General features: G+C 34.2%; 1 protein-coding gene across 2 annotated transcripts in view; it reads left to right on the forward strand.

Annotated features, from left to right (window-relative positions):
- Positions 1-22,079, forward strand: part of LOC131150887 (signal peptide peptidase-like 2) — a 118,459-nt gene that overhangs the window by 66,781 nt on the left and 29,599 nt on the right. For both annotated transcript variants that reach the window (XM_058101945.1, XM_058101944.1), the window contains exon 12: positions 9,045-9,115. In XM_058101945.1, the coding sequence (XP_057957928.1) occupies positions 9,045-9,115 (71 nt within the window). The remainder of the gene's footprint in view (positions 1-9,044; positions 9,116-22,079) is intronic.

Below are 22,079 nucleotides of genomic sequence, written 5' to 3' on the forward strand. Positions count from 1 at the left end.
AGTTGCCTGTTCTTTTAAAATCTAGCAAAATTTCAAAGTTAGAATAGGGTCAGTCACCTGAACTCATGGGGTTAGTCGACTGGGCCTATTTTGTCTTCCCAATTTATTTCAACATAAAAAGGTCAGTCGCTTGACCAGAACAGTTCAGTCGCTTGATCGTGTAACAACATGTTTTTACAATTTTTGTTTCCAAAAAAAAATTTTTGTTAACTTTTATACATGTCATATTGCTTTGAGATTTTTGAAAATATTTTCCGGGGTTTAATGAAACCTAAGAGCCTCATTCATTCATATTGAAATGTTTGAAGTACTTACATGAGACTTCTTAAATACTATGACTCTTCTAATCATTGAGTCTTCATGTATAGCTTCCATTCTTCATATTGAGTTTGACTTTAAGCTTTAGCTTCATGAAATTGTCACATTAAGTTCGAGCTTTCAACAGACTTTGTCAAGCACTTTGATATTTATCACTTGAGTTACTTGATCTTGATACTTGAGTTACCTGAAACATCATTACTTAACCAAACATGTTAAGTTTCCTTGATTTGTTATCATCAAAATAAGATTCGTAAGCCTTGTTAGGCCAACAATCTCCCCCTTTTTGATGATGACAAATAAGTTGCAAAAGTGAGTGAACCTTAAGAAGGCTCCCCCTTAGAATATGCATACTCTTAACAATATTTGAAAAATGAAATATTAGATGTTATCAGAATTAATTTAAGTTCATATTTATTTCAAGATCAATATATCAGCCATGTATATCATGAATGTCAGCAATGTACATATCTCAGTTTGAATCTTAGAATCATGCTTTGTCAATTTCAGATGTAATAACCAATTTAATGTCATCATTTCATAGTCATATCTCATATTTTGCTTTTTTTTATCTCAATTTTGCTTTCAAAGTTTTCTCCCCATTTTGAAATAGATTTGAATGATAAGCATATCTTTATTTTTAGTTTTAATAAACAATGTGCTATCTATCTTTCCTCTAGAAAATCCCTTTTCTAGTAAAAATCCACTCAACCTCTCATACCAAGCCCTAGGGGTTTGTTTCAACCCATATAAAACTTTTGTTAACCTAAACACATGATCAAGGTTGTGGATATCCTCAAATCCTGGGGGTTGTGCCACATAGACTTCTTCATTTATGAATCCATTTAAGAATGCACTCTTCACATCCTTTTGGTATAGTTTAAATTTTTTGTGAGATGCATGTGCTAATAGCATGGCTTCCATTCTAGCTACGGGAACAAAGGTCTCATCGTAGTCTATTCCTTCTTCTTGATTATATCCTTGAGCCACTAGTCTAGATTTATTTCTTACTTCAATACCATTTTCATCTTTTTTATTCCTAAATACCCATTTTGTTCCAATTATTGAATGATCATCGGGTCTAAGAACTAATTTCCATACTTTATTTCTTTCAAATTGATTTAACTCTTCTTGCATAGCAACTATCCATGAATCATCACTTAAAACTTCTTCAATATTCTTTGGTTCTTCTTGAGATAGGAATGCATAATGATTACATAGATTTTTCAATGAATATCTAGTAGATACACCTTGTGAGGGTTCTCCTATGATTTGATCTTTTAGATGATTTCTTGCAAATTTCCATTCTTTATGTAGTTCAGGTTTTTCGGTAGATTCGTCTTTTGACGTTGATTCATTGTTCTCATCTTTGACTTCTTTAATTTCTAAGTCTTCTCATTTTTGTGTTGTTTCAACTTCCTCAATGTCAATTGATTTAGTAAATGAATTTGCTTCATCAAATGCGACATGAGCAAATTCTATAATTATGAGTGTTCTTTTGTTGTAGATTCTGAATGCCTTACTTTTTAATGCATATCCTAAGAATATTCTTTCATCTGTTTTTGCATCGAATTTTCCTAAGTCATCTTTATCATTTAACACAAAACACTTGCATCCAAATACCTGAAAATAAGATATATTTAGGCCTTCTTCTTTTCCATAGTTCATAGGGTGTCTTGTCTAGATTTGATCTTATGGAAACTCTATTTATTACCATAGCATGCCGTATTTACGGCTTTAGCCCAAAAAGACTTTGGTAAGTTATGTTCATTTAACATGTTTTTAGCCATTTCTTGAAGAGACCTATTTTTCCTATCAACAACTCCATTTTGTTGGGGAGTTCTAGGTGCTGAAAAATTGTGATTTTTTCCATGTTCATTACAAAAATTATCAACTTCTTTATTTTTAAATTCCCTTCCTTTATCACTTCTAATATTTAAAATTCCATATCCTTTTTTGTTTTGGAGCTTCTTGCATAAGTTAATTAGCATCTTGCAAGCTTCATCTTTGGAGGCTAAGAAGAGTACCCAGGTAAACCTAAAGTAGTCATCAACAATGACAAAAGCATAATGCTTTCCTCCTAGACTCTGAGTTCTAGTAGGACCAAATAAATCTAAGTGAATAAGCTCTAAGGGCCTACTAGTGGAAATATGTTTTTTTCTTTTAAAGCTAGTCTTAGTTTGCTTTCCAAGTTGGCATGCATTGCAGATTTTGTCTTTTACAAACTTGGACTGGGTAGACCTTTGACTAAGTTTTTCTTAGCTAGTTTAGAAAGTAAATCCATACTTGCATGTCCAAGTCTCCTATGCCACAGCCAGCTTGCTTCATTCATATCTGCCAAGCAAGTGACTTCTTGAGAAATCAAGTTTTCAAAGTTTATGCAGTACGCATTATTAACTCGTTTTGCAATGAACAAGATTTTATTCTTATCTTTGTTTTCAACTATGCATTTGTTTTGTTTAAAGATTATTAAAAATCCTTTATCACTTAGTTGACTAATGCTGAGTAGATTATGTTTTAATCCATCTACTAGAAAGACTTCATCAATAGTCAAGTACGGATATTTACCTACTTTTCCAATACCGATTATCTTACCTTTGGCATTGTCTCCGAAAGTGACATATCCACCATCCTTAAGCATTAATGTGGTGAACTTGGATTTGTCTCTGGTCATGTGTCTTGAACACTATCCAAGTACCATTTCTCTTTTGATGGAGTGGTCCTAAAGCATACCTACAAGAGGGTTTCAACGTGTTACTCTTTGGCATCCAAACCTTTTTAGGCTTTTTGGTTTCAGGTTTAGTTTCAGCTTTTACCCTCCATACTTTCTTGATTTTATTTTTTTCTTTTAAATGGACATTCAAACTATATGTGTCCTTTTTTCTTGCACTAGAAGCAAGTAGTGTGTTCATAAGCATTAGTGGAGGATGTGCTTGCATAGTATTTGGATTCCTTAACAAAGTACCCCATGTAAAGATTCTTTTTCCTTTTGTTTTCAACTCCATTGAATCCAATTCCTTCTTTGTCTAGTGACATTCTTTTAGTAACAATAAGCTTTTCAAAGTTTTCCTTTCCTTTTGTAAAAATTGTAGATTATTTTCTCTTTATTCTCAATTTTACTTTTAAGATTACTTATTTCAAGTTCCTTCTTGCTTTCACCATTTACTTTTAGCTTTACCAAATCTTGAGAAGTCCTTTTCTTTTTCAGCTGATTTTGAAGTCTCTAGTTGATTTTTAAGTATTTCATTTTGTTCTTTCAGTGCTATGTTTCTTTTAGTTACTTTTATGAACCTATTATGTAAGGCAAATAGTTCAGCTTGCCTTTCTCTATATGAAGGCATACTATCACACGAATCGCTCCATGACTCATCACTAGATTCTTTAGATGAGCTAGTATAGGAGTTTACCTCATCATCTTTTGCCATGAAGCAGATGTTCGCTATTTCTTGATCGCTTGATTCATCCTCTGATTCACTTGAGCTTGAGTTGTCCCATGTAGCTTTCACAGTCTTCTTTTTCTTCTTCTTAGCGTCCTTCTTAAGTTGTGGACAATCGGGTTTAATATGTCCAACCTTCTTACAATTATAACAAGTAGGGGATTCATTCTTTGTTCTTTTTACTTGTCTCCCCTTTATCAGGTTTTGAACCTTTAAACTTTCGAGTGAACTTCTTGTTCTTTTTGAAAAACTTTCCAAGCCTTCTAGTGATGAGGCTATATCATCATTGTCTAATTCGTTTTCTTCTTCTTCACTAGAGCTATCTTTAGCATCTTTGAGAGCTATTGATTTCTTGTTTTTATTCTCAGAATTTCTTTCATTTATTGTCATCTCATAAGTGAGGAGTGATCCTATCAATTCATCTAGGGAAGTATTTTTCAAGTTTCTTCATTCTGTTATTGCAGTTGCCTTAGGTTCCCAAATTGGTGGAAGTCCTCTAAGGATTTTCCGGATCATTTCATAAGTTGAGTAATTCTTTCCTAAGGCATTGAGGGAGTTTATTATATGGGTGAACTTAGTGTACATACTAGTAATGGTCTCATCAGGATTCATCTTAAAAGCTTTATACTCACTAGTGAGCATATTGATTCTATTATCTCTTACAACAATAGTACCTTCATAGGTTACTTCAAGTTTCTCCCAGATTTCCTTAGTTGATTTACATGTCATAATCCTATTGAATTCATTTTCATCAAGAGTACAATATAATGCATTCATAGCACTTGAATTTACTTGCAACATCTTATGACCATTGTCGGTCATCTCTTTTTCTTCTTTAGGTATTTCTTTATCATCCACAATTTTAGTGGGGATAAGGTCACCATGTGTGACAACTTTTCATGCTTTCCAATCCATAGTTTGTAAATAAATTCTTATTCTTTGTTTCAAAAAGGTGTAGTTTACACCGCAAAAAATAGGTGGTCTAGATGAGGATTGACCCTCAGTAAAGGGAGATACTCCTAGGTGTGCCATAGAGATCTTTATGTTGCTTCTAGTTTAAGATTTACTACAACTTTGCTCTGATACCAATTAAAAAGTAAGGTGCACTCCCAATGGGGGGAGGGGGTGAATTGGGTTTTTTTTTTATTAAATTTCTTTATAATTTTTTTTTAGTCTTTTCCAACTCTTTTATATTCAGCAATTACACAAGTATAATTGATTTGTAATGACCAACACTCAATCCAAGATTTAGTATTTATTAATGAATGATGATAAAGGTCTGAACTTCAATATTTAGAATTCAACTTTTCAATATATCAATCCAAGCAATAAGATAAGCTTGATTTCACAATATGAAGCAAAATAAAAATTTCAGCAGGCTTCCAAAAAATCCAATTTTGATATCAAATAAGTTTCTTAAGTTTAAGTATGTTAATGAGCTTTGATATTTATCAACGTACTCCCTTTAATCAAGATTTACGCAATCAACGTACTTTCTTTAATCAAAGTTTCCGCAATTCCCAGTAACTATTTAATTTCCAGCAATTAAGTAAACACTCACGCAATTTATATATGCAGAAAATTAAAGAAATTTAGGGAAGAGAAAGACATCGAGATTATACGAGGTTCGGCTATACTCGCCTACGTCCTCGCCTTAGGCAAACCACCCAAGGATTTCACTATACCACTCCCTTAATCGGGCGGAGCAAACCATTTAAACACTCCTTCTAGTAGGTTGGAGCCCTCCTCTCCAAGCGATACCCCACACTCGGTAGTCCAACAATTCAACAATCCTGAAATGTAAAAAACAACAAGAGAAACAAGAACAATTCTTGTGTACAAAAGGACTCTCTCAGCAAAAGTAAATTATTACAAGTGAATATCACAATATACTTCAATCACAATCAATATAGAAAAATGAAGCTCAATAATTTATCATCGGAGTTCTTTCTTGGATTGAGAAACTTAGTATAAATGCAATGAACCGAAGGCTTTAATCAGCAAATTCTCGGTAGAAACTTCAGCAAGAGTTTAAGCAAGATAGCTTTTGAAGAGTAGAAAAGTATTATGCTTGAATGTTGATTGTATGTATTGATGTCTTTAATTCTTTGATATAAACTGTATTTATAGATGGAAAAAGTTTAATTTTCGTATTCCCCAAGTTTCGAATGGACTATTGGGGTCAGTCGCCTGATCTTTTAAAATCTAGCGAAATTCCAAATTCAGAATGGGGTCAGTTGCCTGAACTCATCGGGTCAGTCGACTGGGCCTATTATGTCTTCCCAATTTATTTCAACATATAAAGGTCAGTCGCCTAACCAAAATAGGCCAGTTGCCTGATTGTGCAACAACATATGTTTTTACAATTTTTGTTTCCAAAAAAAATTTTATTAACTTTTATACATGCCATATTGTTTTGAGACTTTTGAAAATATTTTCTGGGATTTTCAAAATTTAGTCTCTAAGTCAATAATGAAACCTAAGAGCTTCATTCATTGATATTGAAATGTTTGAAGTACTTACATGAGACTTCTTAAATACTATGACTCTTCTAATCACTAAGTCTTCATGCACAGCTTTCATTCTTCATATTGAGCTTGACTTTAAGCTTTATGTTCATGAAATCTTATCACATTAAGTTCGAGCTTTCAACAGACTTTGTCAAGCACTTTGATATTGATCACTTGAGTTACTTGATCTTGATACTCGAGTTGCCTGAAACATCATCACTTAACCAAACATGTTAAGTTTCCTTGATTTGTTATCATCAAAATAAGATTCATAAGCCTTGTTAGGCCAACACGTAATATTAATAATATCGTATGATAATTATATATCTCAAAAAGAACCTAACAATAAATAGTCAAAACTTCAATACTGAAATCCTAATATTAACAATAAAGAAAACTCTTAACAACATGGCAATGAATCAAACTCCAAAAGTTAAATGTAATATAGACAAACATGGAAACAAATAAGACAAATTTATGGAATTGAAACAAGGCAAGCCCTAAAATAAACATACCTTGTCGATCCAACCCAAAAAAAAGTAATATACAATAATAACCAAACCCTAAGAAAAAAAAAATCAATTTGCGATTAATATGGAAACATATAATAATAATTTGGAAATAAATCAAGCCCTAGAAATCGATATGTAATAACATGGAAAACCTAAAAATCAATATGGACGTCAATTGAACTCTCCAAAGCAATATGTAATAATATGGAAATCCTTAACATCAATATGGAGACCCTAAGAATCAATATGCAATAATATGGAAACCCTAAAAATTAACATGAAACAATACTGAGATAAATCAAAAACCTAATTACATGCAAGAAAATCACAATCCTAAAAATACCAAAACAATGATAACATAAAATAATCAATGCTCTAAAAATAATCAAAACCCTAAACGTAAAATAATCAACACTTCTAAAACTGTAAAAATAATCAAAACCCTAAACAAACTCAAACATAAAATAATCAACATCCTAAAACTATGAAAATGCCTAAACAAAATCAACATGAAATACTCTAAACCCTAATAAATATAAACATCACATGAATATAAGAGCAACACTTCTTATAAATAATAAACAATAATATTATAATAACAAATAGTATACAATAATAAATATATGATAACAATATAAATCAATAGACCATAATGAAATATAAATATACATATGATGTTAAAAACAATAAGCAATGGTAAATCTCAAAATTACCTACATAATAACCTATAATAAACCATGATATAAATATGTATGTGATTATAATAGCAACATAAAAATAAAAAATGAAATAAAAAACCATAATAATATTTCTATACATGTGGATAAACAAAATGAAAAAATAAAATCATGAATCATGATAATATGAAATAATCAAATAAAATCACATGGATAAAGTGATTAAGTGTGTGTGTAGTGTGTGTTATAAAGTGTGTGTTGCTGTGTGTGTTCTATATGAATGTGTAAACTGTGTGTGCAAAGTGTGTGTTGCTGTGTGCTTGCAGCAGTGTGTTGCTCTGTGTTTGCAGCAGTATGTTGCTGTGTGCGTGGGTGTGTGTTTGCAGCAGTGTGTGAGAAAGAGAGGGAGAGAAGGGAGTGTCGCCGGCTGCTCTTGCTGTGTGGTTCCTGCGGCTGTGAAGGCTGGCCCCCTGTGGGCGTGTGGAAGCTGCTGTGTGTGAATGTGAACAGAGAGGGAGAGTGATGGAGAGGGAGAGAGAGAGCAGTTGTGAAGTTAGGCAAAGAGAAGGAGGGTAAGTGTGTAAAAGTGAAGGCTCCCCAATGGTTGTTCACTGCGTGTGCTGTGTGTCGTGAGCAGTGCTCTCGGCTGCCTTTATTGGCTTTTCTGCTGGCCAAAACCTAACAAAGTGCATGCCTGTGCTGCCTCCAAGATGCTGCCCTAGATATCTCTTCATGCATGTTGCATTTTGGCCCCCAATTTAATCCAAACGGCTGCTTCACAGGGTGAACTTAATTCTCAGAAACAGAAGGATCCAGACTCAAATTTTAAAATAAAAGGGACTCAATGCAAAACAACCGACACTCAATTTGAACTAACCAACACTCAAAAAAATAAGTGGGACTCAATTTAAAATAACTAGGACTCAAAATAATTGGGATTATTTAAAAATAACTGAGACTCAATTTAAAATTACCGGGATTCAAAATAATCAGGATTCAATTTTAAAAATATTCGGGATTCAGTTTAAAAATACTGTGACTCAGTTTAAAATAACCAAGACTCAAAATAATTGGGACTCTATTTAAAAATAACTGAGACTCAATTTAAAATTACCAGGAGTGAAAATAATCGGGACTCAATTTTAAAAATATCCTCGATTCAGTTTAAAAATACTGGGACTCAGTTTAAAATAACTAGACTCAGTTTTGAAGACTCAGGACTCGATCGGATCCTCCCATTCCCGGGATACAAAGTCAATTTTTATTACGAAGGGTTTCCTTAGAAAAGCTTGGTTAAAATTGGGGTGTCTACAACTTTCAAATTATGTTATTTAATATTAGCTTTTCTTACAATAAATCCCTTCCACAGTAGTCTTTCATCTAACAATATTGTGGAGATTAACCATTTCAAAATAGTTTATGAAAATTTATTTTATACCCAGCATGCCCCAATGTACTACCTACTGTTTAATCAATACATTTCATGTTTACTCAAATATATCCCTAATCAAAAGCCTAAAGGATAGAGGTAGAGAAAATACCATATATTTTAGCCTTGTAATTCTTATGTATTATTGTTGGTTCTTGCAGATATGACAAAGCAACTAAGAAGAGGGTATCAGATGGATATTTTCTTTGGCTGACAATTGGATATGGATGTGGTTGGTATCATTTTAGCACGTTGATTTCCTTGTTTGCATGCTATCACATTGTTTTCTTTTCCTGCCAGAATATTTCTGTATGGACTATGCCTTTGTAAATTGTCAAAGACTGCTTGTGTTGTAAATTGTCGAATATTGCCTGTGCTTGCTTAGAAGTTTCCCTAGAATGACAAGGGAGAAGATTTATGTCTAGGTTTGGGATGGTTCATTTTGTCTCAAGACTCATTTTCTGGTGAGATGGAAGTGTTTTGGAAAATTCATTTCTTTCTATAAACTATATGCTTCCAAGCTATAGCATGCTATAGATGAGTCTAGCATGAATATGAAGTGTTGTGATCTGTGCTTGATTGGTCAAATGAGCATGGATGTCAGTGCAGCTCCTAAACCATGTTCTGAATTCTATGATTTTAATAAATCCTCTATACTAGTTTGTCTTGGACCAAGTCTGGAACTACCCTCAATGGTTTGTGTAACCGTAGATCCTATTGTATTCATTGAGATCTGGTGCATACTCACAGACTGTGCGCACACACATACACACACATGCTTGACCTATATGTATCAGCTTTTGATTATTGAGCAAGAAGCTTGATGAGCATTAGTGTACAATTAAATTGCATTAGTAACATTGGCATACCAAGTAGAGTTGATGAGTCTAGGCATCATTTACATCTATAGACAAAGCATCATAATTTTGCATTGGATGCAACTGCATGGGGCCCGTTACCATCAAGTACTAGGGTTGCCTTTTGGTGCTTAAAGCTACAGGAGTCTAGCACTTGTTAGTGAAATGAGTTGGAAGGAAGTTGGCGAATTGGATGAGGCATTTTCTCTCCAAAGTTCAGAGCCTCATCTTAATCAAAAATACCTCTTCTAGCCTGATATATGAGTCATGTCCCTTTTTGTGAAATAAAATTGTTTGTGGTGGTAAGCTACTACTGCTTAGGGTATTTGTGTTCTATTTTGTCGGGATATTTTGTTGTGACAGTGTATTTTAATAATGTATGTGTCAAGCATAGAGTGTACGATGTGTGCTCTCTGGCCAATTGCTTCTCACATCCATTCTCTTCTGTCCCCATTCTTCTTCTTCTGATCCTGATTTGATTGTTCCCATAATCAACCAAGTTTCGCAGGTTTGTAACATGATCTCAAAGCAATAATGTTATTCAAACCTGATTGAACTGTTAGTTCCTTAGCCTCTTTCTTCTTTTAATTTCTTTATTTTTAAAATTTTTGTTTAACCTTTCTAGACGGTTGTTGAATCAGGAGCCCCTTCTTGTTAGAGAGTCATTTAACTAGTGATTCTTGTCCAGTTTGTGTGCTTCCTGTTGGCTGCACCATGTGTCCATAATAATCTCGTATATGAAGGAAGTTCCTTCTTATTTTAGATCATCTGAGTGTTGTAGTGCTGTAAAACTGTCGGTATGATCGTGGCTGGTTTTTAAGAGTTGCAGTGCGGTTTTTTCTTCATGCCTGCAAAATGTCTCAGACTGATGTAATTTCTGGTTTGTGATGATTGCTGTTCCACTGAGGTTGTGCTAGTTGTTTGTTTTCCTTCGAGGTTCTTGTGGCTGCTTGTTTGTGATAGCTGATGTTTTGTTGTGGATGTGGCTGATGGTTAAAGCCTTAGAGTGCTTCTTTGCATGTCTGCAGCTTCTTCAAAGTGATGTTGTGTCCTGTGCTGCCGTTCCTGCTGATTTAGTATTTATTTGTTTTCAGCCAAGTTCTAATTGGGGTAGTAGTAGAATCTGGTTTAGTGATGTTGTGTGCTGTGCGTTTGATCTTGTTTTGAAGGCTGTTCTTGTGGCTTCTAATGTAAATGTACATATGGCAGTCATCAAGTTGTTTGGCTCAACGATTTATTTGTTGTTGTCTTAAACAGTGGAGGTGTACATCAATGCAAGGCAAGTCTAAATAATTGCTTCACTCCTCTCCATTGACTCAAAAAAAATATGAGGAAGGGGTGAAGGAGAATAATGAGCTGTAGGTGTGGTTATGGAATAGTTTGGAATTAAGAATAGCTCCATGCAATGATCCACAAGATTGAGAAGGATGTTTGGGATTATCTTTTGTTTCTCACAAAGATGAGTATCAGAGACCATTTCTTTGATTTGCATGAGAAATTCTTCAAACCTGACTGAGAGAATAGGTCTATGAGAGAGTACTGCCGTACATAGGGTTTTAGCATTTAAGGTTTAGGGTTTAGTGTTTGCTGGCCTGTTTGATATCATTTCTGTTTTCTGCTTTCTTTTCTATACAGTGAAGAAACAATTTATGACAACTTGTTTGTTTATGTTGCAAGTTTTCAATTATTTCCAGAAAAGCTGAAAATCAGATTTATGGTCTTTAGATAATTTGGCTGCCTGCTGTTAGAATATTTTGATATTCAAAATTAATTTGTGGAATTAAATCATTTATTTTATACATAATTTTTAATTAAAATTTAAAAATGACTGAATTCAAAATGTAATTGAAATAAATTAAAATATCCTTAAAATTTCTAAAAAATTAAAAAAATAATTAGTCATTTAAAAGATATTTTTACTATTTTTCAATTTTCATGTTTAATAAGATTGTTCTTGTAGCGCTAGAACAGTGTGTTTTGAAATATAATGATTAAGTGAAATAATTATAATCATTTTTATTTTATTATAATATTTTTTGAATTTTCATTTTTTTTTATTTTTATCATTTACATTATATTTTTAATTTTTATTTGATTCAAGGACAAAAATTAGCATTTTTTAAATCAAAATTTTAATGTGTATTGGTTTTATAATTAATATGAAGGGGAGCTTAGGTGCAACGGTAAGGTTGTCGCCGTGTGACCTAGAGGTCACGGTTTTGAGGCGTGGAAATAGCCTCTTGAAAAAATGCAAGGTAAGGCTGCGTACTATAGAGTGGTATGCCCCTTCCTTGGACCACATATGCGGGAGCTTTGTGCACTGGGCTGCCCTTTTCTTTTTTGGTTTTAATTACTACCCAAATTAACGTTGGTGGTTTTTGTTTTTGGTTTTCAGTTTTCGTTTCTTGTTGTCTGAAGGAGAGTTTAGGTCGGTGCTACATCTAGCCATGGCAAAGTTAGTATTAGAGGAAGAGGGTGAGTTTTAGGAAGAGGAGGTGGTGGTTCTAGTAGATGTTTTAGTTGTGACAGTACATGTGTTTCACTAAAATATTGAAATTTCATATTCTAAGAGGGGTTGAAAGCTGAACGAAAAGTATTTTCAGTTTCTTTTGCAAAATTTCAGCCGAAATTTCTAGAATTTCAAAAATTTGTCCTATCTTCTTCTGTATAGTTAGGAAATTTTGAACTAAATTTGGAATATATTGGTAGAGATTTTAGATAGTCAAGTTCAAAAATGAAGAAAAACAAAAAAATTTGAGGCTTTTCATTTATATTTTACATTATTTACTACCATCTATTCTAATATATCCTAAAGCTTCATTCATAATTTCCATAATTTCTAAGTTTGACTGTAAGTTGTTATTTTTGTAAATTGAAATTGAAATCCTATTTTTTCTTGAAATTTCTATAAATCGATACCTTTGAAATTGAAATTCTGATCCTTGAACCATACTACTGTCAATGTTGGGGTCTCCATGGAAACAAAGTAGTCATTGCGTATGGTGAATCTAATTTGGCAGCTCTACTAATGGGATGAGTACATCATCCAACATGTCCTGGGAGGAGTATAATAACCTAGTTTGCGTAGTTTGGCAGCTCCATGTTCAGTCTTTTGCATCTACTGCTACTGTGGCCCATGGAGGAAGAATAGGGTTTTTTGCTTCTTTGTTCTTCTTTCTTTGGATCTTAAAACTTTATTGTATGCGCTGAATTTTTCTTAAGTTTGTTATGTGTGAGTCACTTAGTCTTTATTATTTTGTAGCTTTCTATGATTCTCAGTGTGATTGAAGATTTGTAGATCAAGAAGATGATTAATGGAGGGATTGAGAAGGATGGAATGTATTACTTGAATGAATGGTCTTCAATTTACACGAAATTGTTAAAATTTCAACTTTCCACCACCCTCAAAATCAAATAGGCTGTCAATTTCTATCTTTCAAAGTTTTCACTGAAATTTCTTTGAATCATCTCAGATTTATTGAATTCCTAAATATCAACTATAAAATAAAATTTCTTTGAAATTAAAATTCGAGATTCAAAACTCAAATTGAAATTTCTCTCTTGTTTAGTCTTCATTTTTTATTATTCTTATTATTTCTGTTGAAGCTAAAGATTGCTACAAGAGGGATATGGATTATGGTTTTCATACTTTTGAAATTTTATGAAAAATTAAACTTAGGAATTAGTTACAACATTTAGTCTTCCTATTTATTTCTAATTATCTATATTTGTAAACAATATGTAACTAATTTATGGATTTCACTTATATTAATTGAATGTTTAATTAATATGGTTATTATACTACAATTATTGCATCTTATACACCACATATACACTACTAATGTATTTTATTTATAATATATAGTTCAGATCTTTCCTGTTATATTTACTAACAATTTCTCAAGTTTCATAAAAGAATTCTATGCTTTAGTGCTAATTTTAATAATTTTTCAAAATCAAAAGAAAAATTGACAGACATCAAAATTTCGATTGAAATTCGTGGAATTTCGTACCATCGAAATTTTAGTTTAAATGAAAAATTTAAGACATTGATTTACCTCCGAACCGATGATGCCATGGCATTGATAAGATGACAAATTGTAAGTTCTAAATCACCCCAAAGCATTTTAGTGCATTCATATGAAATATTGAGGGTACAAGTGATGCCTAAAGTATGCCTGTTCTTTCTTTCAGTAACTCCACTTTGTGGTAAGTGTGAGTCCAATATGATGAGTGAGGTATTCCTGACTTAGTCATATGGGCAGTGAATTGTGTTTCTTTTTTTAATTGCAAAGAAGTGATTCATTGAAAAGAAAGAATGTACAAAGGGGAGAAAAATATCTTCCTATAAAAACAAGAGACAAAAATAAGCTAGAAACAATCAACATAAAGCTGCTTTAATGATCCAAGAAAGGCATCTCTTTGAAACTGTCAACTGCAGAAGACAAGAGAGAAGATACTAAATCCTATACCGAAGCAAAATACTAGAATCCCTCTTTCCATAATAGATATATGCATTACTTTCTGAAGGGTTTTTCAGAAGAAAAATAACCATTCTTATTGAATTTCAAGAGACACAATTACAAGATAAATAGTAGAGGAAGGCCACCAAATTAGGAAGGCCACAAAATCAGCAAATCAAATCACTACAAAATCAGAATATCAAATCAGCAAATCTCTAGGCTAGAAAACAGGAAACTGAAACTACTAGAAACTGAAATAGTAATTTCAGATTTTAAAAAATAGAATTTCCTAATTTATTCCCTAGAAATTTGACACCCCCCCCCCCTCTCAATTTGGAGCGTAGATATCTATCATGCCCAACTTGCTTACAAAGAGCTCAAAACTAGGTCTGAAAAGTCCTTTGGTGAAGATATCGGCTATTTGTTGAGTAGTAGGAACAAAAGGAATGCAAACAGCTCCACTATCAATCTTCTCTTTTTATGAAGTGTCTGTCAATCTCTACATGCTTCGTGCGGTCATGTTGTACTGGATTTTGAGCAATACTTATGGCAGCTTTGTTGTCACAATACAATTTCATTGGCATGTTTACCAGCATCCGCAGCTCTTCAAGAATTCTCTTCAGCCATAGCATCTCATAAATTCCGTTAGCCATAGCCCTATATTCTGCCCGACATTGCTCCTTGCAACCACATTCTGTTTCTTGCTTCGCCATGTGACCATATTTCCCCTAAGTACAATATCCTGACGTGGATCTCCTGTCAATAATTGAGCCTACCCAATCTACATTAGTGTATGCCTCCATGTTCTGTTGTGTGGTCTTCTGGAAGAGTAAACCCTTGCCTGGTGTACTTATCAAGTATCTGAGAATCCAATAAACTGCTTCAAGATGTTTCTTGTAGGGTGAATGCATAAACTGGCTTAACAAGCTCACAACAAAAGCAATATCGGGCTGTGTATGTGATAAGTAAATTAACTTTCCCACCAACTTTTGATACCGAGTTGTATTCACTGGATCACCTTACTTGTCATCTCCAAGTTTTTGATTGGGATCTATTGGAGTGTTTGCTGGCCTACAACCGCTCATCCCAATCTCCTTAAGGAGGTCAAGGACATACTTCTATTGGGAGACAACATTCCCTTTCTTCGACTGAGCAACCTCCATTCCAAGGAAATACATCAGAGATCCTAAGTCCTTGATCTAAAATGTTGATGAGAGAGAAGTCTTCAATCGGTTCATCTCAAGTATGTCATGACCAGTGAGAATTATATCATCTACATACAAAATTAGTATCGCTATCTTCCCATCTTGTGAATGTCTTATAAACATCGTATGATCACCTTACCCTTTAGTATACCCCTGATTTTTGACAAACTGAGTAAATTTCTCAAACCAGGCTCTTGGTGACTATTTTAATTCATATAAGGACTTCTTCAGTTTACACACTCTTGTGCAATACTTTTCACCAAATCCTGGAGGTGCATCCATATATACACTTCTTCCTCTAGATCTCCATTAAGAAATGTATTTTTTACATCCAACTATTGAAGAGGCCAGTCACGATTAGCTGCAAGTGACAAAAGAACTCTTAAAGAGTTTAGCTTTGCGACTAGGGCGAATGTCTCCAAATAATCAATGCCATAGGTCTGAGTGAATCCCTTGGTGACCAATCGAGCTTTATACCGTTCTAGAGAACCATCAGATTTATACTTAATGGTAAACACCTCTTTGCATCCTACAGTTGTCGTTCGTCTTGGTAGATCAACTAACTCTCACGTGCCATTTTTTTGAAGAGCTTTCATCTCCTCGAAGACAGCCTCCTTCCACTCAGGAACTTTCAAAGCATCCTGCACAGCATTAGGAATCTCTATACAAGACAATTGTGAGGTAAAAGCACGGAAAACAGGTGAGAGATTTTCATATGACACATAATTGGACAATGGATGTTGGGTGCAGGACCTCACATCCTTCTGAACAGCAATGGGAAGTTTAGAATCATCGAACTCAGGATTGGAACCAGACTTGGGTTCAGAACTAGAGGACTCAGAACTTGAAGATGAAATGGACTGAACATTAGGTAAAGGCTCGGTGAGGACGTTACCTAGAGGGTTTATGGATTTTGGACAGTGTAGAGGATTGGAAGACCCTTTCTTTCGAGTTGTCCTCTGTCGCGAGTAGACAATGTCTAATGGTACCAATGCTGTGGTTTTTTTTTTTTTTTCTATTTCTCCTTTGTTAGTCATTACAGGATCATGAACACCATGAGATGACACTATAGGAAGACTTGCCTTTTCAGTATCTAACAAACTCGACTCACTTTCTTCTGGTATAATAAATTTTGGGTTTTTAGGTTGAATAATCAAAGTTGGAGAAGGATCATTTTGCGAGTCTTCAGCTTGGAAAAAATCATGAAACGTAGCCAAATCTTTGTTTTGGTTCCCCCCTTGAAGATGAGGCGTAAAATAGGGATGTAATTCAAAGAATGTAACATCCATGGTAACAAACATTTTTTTGGAAATGGGTTCAAAACATGTATACCCCTTTTGAGTGGGAGCATAACCAACAAACACACATTTTGTGGCTCGGGGTTCAAGTTTTCCTCGATTATGACTATGAATATGAACAAAAGTGGTACAACCAAATATATTTAGTGGTAAAGAAGAAAACAGCCGATTTGTTGGATAAAACTTATGAAAAACATCAAAAGGTGTTTCAAAGCTTAAAACCGTATTAGGCATTCTATTTATGAGATATGTAGCAGTAAGAACGACTTCACCCCAAAGATATTTAGGTACCTGATTGGTAAAAAGCAATGCCTGAGCTACTTCCAATAAGAGTTTTTTTTTTCTTTCAGCCAAACCATTTTGTTGCGGAGTGTCAACACAAGAGCTTTGATGGAAAATTTCTTTTTCAAGAAAAAATTGGCCCAAACTGTTTTTGAAATATTCTCGACCATTATCACTCCGCAATATTTGAATATTTTTTTGAAATTGTGTTTGTACCATGGTGTAAAAATTTTTGAAAATTATTTCCACTTCAGATTTTTCCTTTATCAAATAAACCCAACTTAATCTCGTGCAATCATCAATAAAGGTCACAAACCATTTTTTTCGAGAATACGTAGATGTTCTATATAGGCCTCAGATATCACTATGAATCACAGTAAATGGTGTAGTTGGTTTGTAGGGTTGGTGGAAAATGATGCACAATGATTTTTAGAAAAGAAGATGGACTTTTATTCCAAAATAAATTGGGGAACAAGTATTTTAAATATTGAAAACTAGGATGGCCTAACCTATAATACCATAACATTATCATTATCTTTAAAAATAGAAACAAAATTTAAGCAAGTACTTTTGACATTGTCTACTCGAGTTAGGTCCATCGTCAAAATAATAGAGTCCATCTTTTTCCTTAGCGCTACCAATCATCCTCCCCATGGTCAATTCCTGAAACTCACAATAAGAAGAATAGAAATTAGCTTGACATTGATGATTACAGGTAATTTTACTAATGGACAACAAATTGCAAGACAAATTTGGAACTTGGAGCACATCATGGAGAGTTAACAACAAAGTGAGTTTGATAGTTCCTATCCTGGCAATTACCAACAGTGAACCATCTACAATTTTGACCTTTTCATTGCCTGCACACGAACTATAGAATGAGAACAATTTGGAGCAACCAGTCATATGATTAGTTGCGCTAGAATCAATTATACAAGAATGAACATAGTTAGGAATAACACCTAAAAACGCAGTAGCAAGAGAGTTACCCTTATGTACCAAAGAACAAGACGGAGTTGAGGACAGTTTTGGAGATTGAAACAATTTGTACAGCTGCTGCATGAAGAGGATGTTCAAGGGTTCTTTCCCACTGGTCATTGATGACTTTGAGAACCCATCTTGCACTTCTTGCACCTATTTCAATGGCCTCTTTCATCACTCTTATTGCTTCAAACACAACTCTTAATGTTGGCCACACTTCACTGTCAACTATATGCAATACTCGATATATAGGCTCATAAATGTTACAAACTTTTGCCACTCTATCCCAAAATTCATGGTTAAGAACTGTACTTTCAATTTCTCTACCCATTTTTGTTCGACTAAGAGCATGCTCAGCCCATTCATCAGATGTGAATAGAGATTTTAAACCTACTCTTTTTTTTTGTAGGCTATCAAGTGCAATGTAGTTTGTAGCAAATTGTGTGGCCCTTGGATGCACAATATCCCCTTGACAGTGCTCCCTCATTTTAGCAAGCAACCATCCATGATTATATATAAAATTTGTGATCTGTCTCCCTTGCAAGATCACTATGCTTATTGCCTCTCTTTTTCCGATCTCTTCAAAAATGAGATCAATACAATGAGCGGCGCAAGGAGTCCAATACAAGTTGAATTTTTTCATTAATTTAGACCCGCTTTCTTGTAGGCACTACCATTATCGGTCACCACTTAGAAAACATGTTGCTTTTCTACCTCTCGCACAACATGTTTTAATAAGGAATATATGTATTCATGGACTTCTATTTTGTCAGAAGCATCTACTGACTTTAGAAAAATTGTGCTTCCTTTTGAGTAAACCGTGAAATTTATGATGGATAATTTTGTAGGGCCTGTCCATCCATCACACATTACAGTGCAGCCATACGTGGCCCACTTTTTCTTCACCTCTTTTACGTGGTCTTCCATTTCTTTTACCTCTAAATCAAGGTATTTTGTTCTGATTTCAAAGGGTGTCGATGGATCGACTCCCGTTCCAGCTGATTGGCAACCCCATACCATGTTTTTAAAATGAGGTGATTTTGCCTTCTCAGGTGGAACATTATCATATATAAAAAACTTCGAAATCAACCTATTCATTTCTTCTTTTATTTTTCCTCCTTTGAATAAATTTTTCAAGTTTCTTTGTTTTGCTGCATCTGACTTGTAATGTTGAGAAGGCTTTGAAATATATGGCTCTATTTCTGGCTCTCTCACACTTTGAGATCGCCTCATCTGAGGTTGCCCTGCACTACTACCAGCCCCTGAACTGCCTCCTTGTTGCCTACCTGCAAACCTACGAGATTGGTCTCTTTCCCATTCCGTCCGTTTTGAAGCATAGAATGCTTGACGATATGCAGACCTTTCATAGGAAGAAATGTCAGGCGGGTGTGCAATATCGTCAACATCATCAACTTCATCAATTTGTTGTGATTGCATCAAGTTCCCACGCAATTCATTTTTTATTTGATCCATTCTTTCTATTTTTTTGGCCTTAGCTGTTGTTTTTCTTTCTAAAACAATTCTCATTTCCTGCTTAACTTCTGGAGGTACTTTGTCGCAGAATTTTATATTATGCTGCGGGTCGTAATTTGCTAGGCGCATTTTTAATCTTGTTCCACCACCACTTTTCATTTGTATTCCGCAGTATTTGCAAATAAATCCATTCTTGACATTGGGCATCGGGTATCCATGTTCCTATGTTGGATCTCGTTTTCTTCCTTCAGACATTTTTGTAGATAATTTTATTTTCCTACAAGGTAACAATGAATCAAAAATTAGGTGTTAAATCAGTCAACAATTTTAAAATAAAATTATTTGAGACGTTTTATTATCAAGATAATATCAATAAATAAGACAAACATTAAAATATTAAATTAAATTTACAAAATTTAATGATAATGTACAAAGTTACCAATAAATTATGGAAATCAAATTAGTCAAATAAATGAAATAATTTAAAATATATTAAGCTAATAAGTACTTTAATTTATTTAATTACTAGGCTATACTGATTAGATGTTAAATTACTCTAAATTTGTAAAAAAAAAAAAATTATTTGGATGTTACTCTATAATTTTAAAATAAAAATATTTCGATGCTAAATAAAGATAAATTAAAATTTCAAAATTAATGATAATTTTTAGAAAATTATTATTAAGTAATAAATTTTTAAAATGAATATATTTAAATAAATGAAAGAATTTATTAATTTATACTATAATAAGACAATAATAGTAAATTATTCTAATTTTATTTAGTTATTAAATTTACTAGTTATTAACTAATTATTTATTATACATTTATACTAACTTATTATTTAGTATACTAGTAAAGTAGTAAGTAGTAACTAGTAAGTTAGTAACATTAACTAAGGGGTAAATAGTAAATGGGAGAGGAGGGCGTTGCTGTAAATATATTGGGGGCAAGGGGGATTTTGAGTAAATGAAAAAACTTAAGAGTTAAGACATCTTATTTAAAATATAAACCAGCCTTTAGGCAGCCCTTTTATTTTGTGGAGCTGCTGCTGCTCGTGGAGGGAGGGGCGATAGAGGCTCCAGACTCTCGTCCCTCGTTTCTCGTCTCTCTTCTCTCGGTTTCTTGCTCGCAGCTCTACGTGAGCCTCGGCAAAATGGAAGATTGCAGGCTGGAGTTCTTGCGGCTGGCTGCGACTGTGTGTGACGCCGACAACGATGGAGGTGGAGGGTGAAGCCGAAGGCTAGAGGCAGAGGTTCGGAGGGCTGGCAGGAGGGGATTCGAAGGCTAGGGCTTTTCGGAGTTCGAACTTCAAAGGTGGAGGCAGGAGGCAGCAAAAATTTGGAATCTGGGTTTTTTTTTTTTTGAAATTTGAAGATGGAAGAAGAAGAAGAAGGCTTTGAGAGTTTGAGCTTGAGGTATGTATCCGAATGCATGTTAATTTATTCAAATAATTTGTGTAGTGGTCGGTGGAATTGTTTGGTTGAATAATGGATCTGCAGAGTGCAGAGTATCTCTGCGAGATTTTTTTTTCACTGTATAAGCTCACGGGTTTCACAATGTGCACAATCTCGTGGGAAAAGGCAAAAAAAAATCTGAGAATACTCAGAATAGTGCTAAAATTCCTCCCTCCAATTTTGTTTTTTTTTCTTCCACATGATTTTCAGGAAATTTCGAAAGAACAGTCGAATATTTCGAAATTTCCGAAATTTGGAACGAAATTTTCCAAAAGCTCAAAATTTCGGTCGAATTTTTTCAAAAAATAATCTGTCTCTCAATTTCCTTTCGGGACCCCTCGAAATTCGAAATTTCGACATTTCAACGGAAATTTAAGTCCTTGCCTGCAGGCAATTCTACTCGGCTTGCTGCTTATAGCAATGCTGATTGGGCTGGTTGTGCGGATACACGCCGCTCCATCACTAGTTGGTGTGTGTTCTTAGGTGATGCATTGATCTCTTGGAAGAGTAAGAAGCAAGACAGAGTTTCTAAGTTATCGACGGAATCTCAATACCGGGCAATGCCTCTTGCTTGTTCTAAAATTATTTGGCTTCGAGATTTGCTTGCTGAGCTAGATTTTTCTGAGACCGATCCTACACCTCTACATGCCGATAATACGAGTGCTGTCCAGATCAAGGCCAATCCTGTCTATCATGAGTGCATAAAACATATTGAAGTTGATTGTCACTTTATCCATGAAGCATTTGAAGCTCGTGTTATCACTCTTCCACATACTTCAACTGAATTACAAATTGCGGATATCTTCACCAAGGCTCTCACTCGTCATCGACGTTGCTTCCTAAGTAGCAAATTGATTCTTGTTGATCAACCCGCATCAATTTGAGGGGGGCTGTCAACGGAACAGAAAACAGAAAAGTAAAAGATTTCTTTCCTTACTTTAGCCCACAATTATTTCCTTATTTTTCAATTCATTATTTTGTACAGTTAGCATATATTTTAGTTTACATGTATAGGGCTTGAATGATTATAGTTCACATGTATAGGGCTAGAATCATGCTAGAACTTATTTACTTTCCATGTATAGCATTCTTGTAGAGTCTATACACAATATACATAACTCAAGGCCAAACCATTCAGCCATTCACACAATACTTTGACAAGAGCTTCCTGTAGAAGGCC

Source organism: Malania oleifera, chromosome 3 (genome assembly GCF_029873635.1).
Source record: "Malania oleifera isolate guangnan ecotype guangnan chromosome 3, ASM2987363v1, whole genome shotgun sequence".
NCBI lineage: Eukaryota > Viridiplantae > Streptophyta > Magnoliopsida > Santalales > Ximeniaceae > Malania > Malania oleifera.